This window comes from Parus major, chromosome 28 (assembly GCF_001522545.3).
Source record: "Parus major isolate Abel chromosome 28, Parus_major1.1, whole genome shotgun sequence".
Classification (NCBI taxonomy): Eukaryota; Metazoa; Chordata; class Aves; order Passeriformes; family Paridae; genus Parus; species Parus major.
The window spans coordinates 4,222,882-4,225,141 of NC_031797.1; the positions used below are offsets into that span (position 1 = coordinate 4,222,882).

At 61.9% G+C, this 2,260-nt stretch overlaps 1 protein-coding gene across 1 annotated transcript in view; it reads left to right on the forward strand.

Annotated features, from left to right (window-relative positions):
- Positions 1-2,260, forward strand: part of FBN3 (fibrillin 3) — a 72,682-nt gene that overhangs the window by 36,964 nt on the left and 33,458 nt on the right. Inside the window, exons 11-15 of the mRNA XM_019009100.2 lie at positions 19-216; positions 475-618; positions 722-841; positions 1,439-1,564; positions 1,893-2,015. Coding sequence (XP_018864645.1) covers positions 19-216; positions 475-618; positions 722-841; positions 1,439-1,564; positions 1,893-2,015 — 711 coding nt within the window. The remainder of the gene's footprint in view (positions 1-18; positions 217-474; positions 619-721; positions 842-1,438; positions 1,565-1,892; positions 2,016-2,260) is intronic.

Sequence of the window (2,260 nt, forward strand, 5' to 3'; positions counted from 1 at the left end):
ATCCGTGTTTTTTTCCAGATGAGTACCGCAGGCTGTGCATCGAGGGACTCCCGGTGGTTCCAGGCTTCCCCGGGAACTTCCCAGGAATTCCTGTCTTCGGGCCCAACGGGGTCGGGCCGGGACTCAACGGGCCCGGGGGCATCGGCCCGAACGGGGCGAACGGCCAGGGCGGGATCCCGGGGCTGCCCGGGATGGGCCCGGGCAGCTCCAGCATCGGTAATTCCCGGCTTTGTCCCGGTTGTGAACGGCTCTGGGAGCAGGACGTGTTCCCCACGCCTGGAATTCCACATCCCTGGATGTGCTGGCTCGGGGCAGAGCTGGGATGTGGCAGGAGCTGAGCCCGCACACATCCAGCTCCCTCACTCCCAAATGCTCCAAGCAGGAGCTTTCCCATCATCATCCTCCTCCCCTCCTGGGTTTGCTCCCCACCTTGGGCTCCCCCCAGGGGCTCCCCAACCCTCCCTGTGCCCCCAGGAACGGCCACGCTGAACCAGACCATCGACATCTGCAAACACTTCACCAACCTGTGCCTGAACGGGCGCTGCATCCCCACCCCGTCCAGCTACCGCTGCGAGTGCAACATGGGCTACAAGCAGGACGTCCGTGGGGAGTGCATCGGTGAGTGGGGGCTGCTCCCACAGCTTCCCCGGGCTGCTCTTCCCGTTCCTGGCCTTTGCTGTGCCTCAGGGCCCCTCACAGGGAGGCTTTTCCCCCCTGGCAGATGTGGACGAGTGCTCGAGCAGCCCCTGCGTCCACGGCGACTGCGTCAACACGCCGGGCTCCTACCACTGCAAGTGCCACGAGGGCTTCCAGAGCACCCCCACCAAGCAGGCCTGCATTGGTGAGGGCTGTCCCCGCTCTTGGGGGGCTGCGGGGTGGCAGAGGGGTCAGCAGAGCCCCTGGAACCAGAGAAGTGCTGTGGGGGTGAGATGCAGTGAGGAGTCCCCAGGTGTGGGATGGGATCCGTCCAGGAGAAGTTTCCTCTGCCTTGGCTTTCCTTCAAGTTTTGTGGTGGCAATCAAGGGACCTGCAGAGTCCCCCCAAGGGCAGAATTCTGTTGGGAGAACTCGGTTTGGCAGCAGGGGGTTCTGGTGTGGATGCAGGATTTCCCCCAAGGCTGCTCTGCCAAGAGGCTGCTGCAGGTCAGGGACTGCCAAAAAGGAGGGATGGGAAGGGAATGTCCCACCTTGGGAACAAACAAAGGCTTTTTCCATTTCCATGGCAGTGCCCAAGCTTGGAAATTTTTATTTTCTCCCTTCCTGACAAAGTGGCTCCCAAAGGCTCCCCGTTCCCTGGCAATTGGGAAAATCCCGGTTTTCCAAGTGGGATTTTTGAGGATGAATTCCCACGCCTGAGGGAATGCCTGTCTGGGTTTCTCACGGGGGAATGTTAACCTGGGGTGCTCCTGTCTCTCCCACATCTGGGTGATTCCCTGCAGACATCGACGAGTGCATCATGAACGGGGTGATGTGCAGGAACGGGCGCTGCGTCAACACCGACGGCAGCTTCCAGTGCATCTGCAACGCCGGCTTCGAGATCACCCCCGACGGCAAGAACTGCGTGGGTGAGGCTCCAGCAGCTCGGGGCTGGGCTGGGATCGCCTCCTCCCGGGGCACTAACCTGGGATATCCCTGGCTCGGTGTGTCCGGGGGGCTCCCGTGGGGTTTGGGGTGCAGGGGATGGGCAGGGCTGGGGCTGGAGGTGCTGCAGGACAGCTCTGACCAGGAAAGGTGACCCTGGCTTGGAGCTGATGCTCTGGGAGCTCCCACCCCAACCCCTCTCCCCCTGCTTTGAGACCCAGCTGCCCCCAGCACAATTTGGGATGGGGCACGGGGGGGGTTGGGGAACGGGAGGACCTCGCTGCAGCTCTGGGGTCCTGTCTGTGCCCCCAGACCATGACGAGTGTGCCACCACCAACATGTGCCTCAACGGGATGTGCATCAACGAGGACGGGAGCTTCAAGTGCATCTGCAAACCCGGCTTTGTCCTGGCTCCCAACGGGCGCTACTGCGTGGGTGAGAGAATCCCACCGGGCTCGTCCCAATCCCAATCCCAATCCCAATCCCAATCCCAATCCCAATCCCAATCCCAATCCCAATCCCAATCCCAATCCCAATCCCTGCCCACATTTCTGCTCCCTTCCGAGGGCAAGGGGAGCTGAGAAATCCAGGGGTGCAGCCTGGCAGCCCCTGCTCTGCTGCCAGAAATTGTCCTTTTGTGGGAGAAGGGGAAAAAGGGAAAGGTTCTCGTGTCCTGAGCC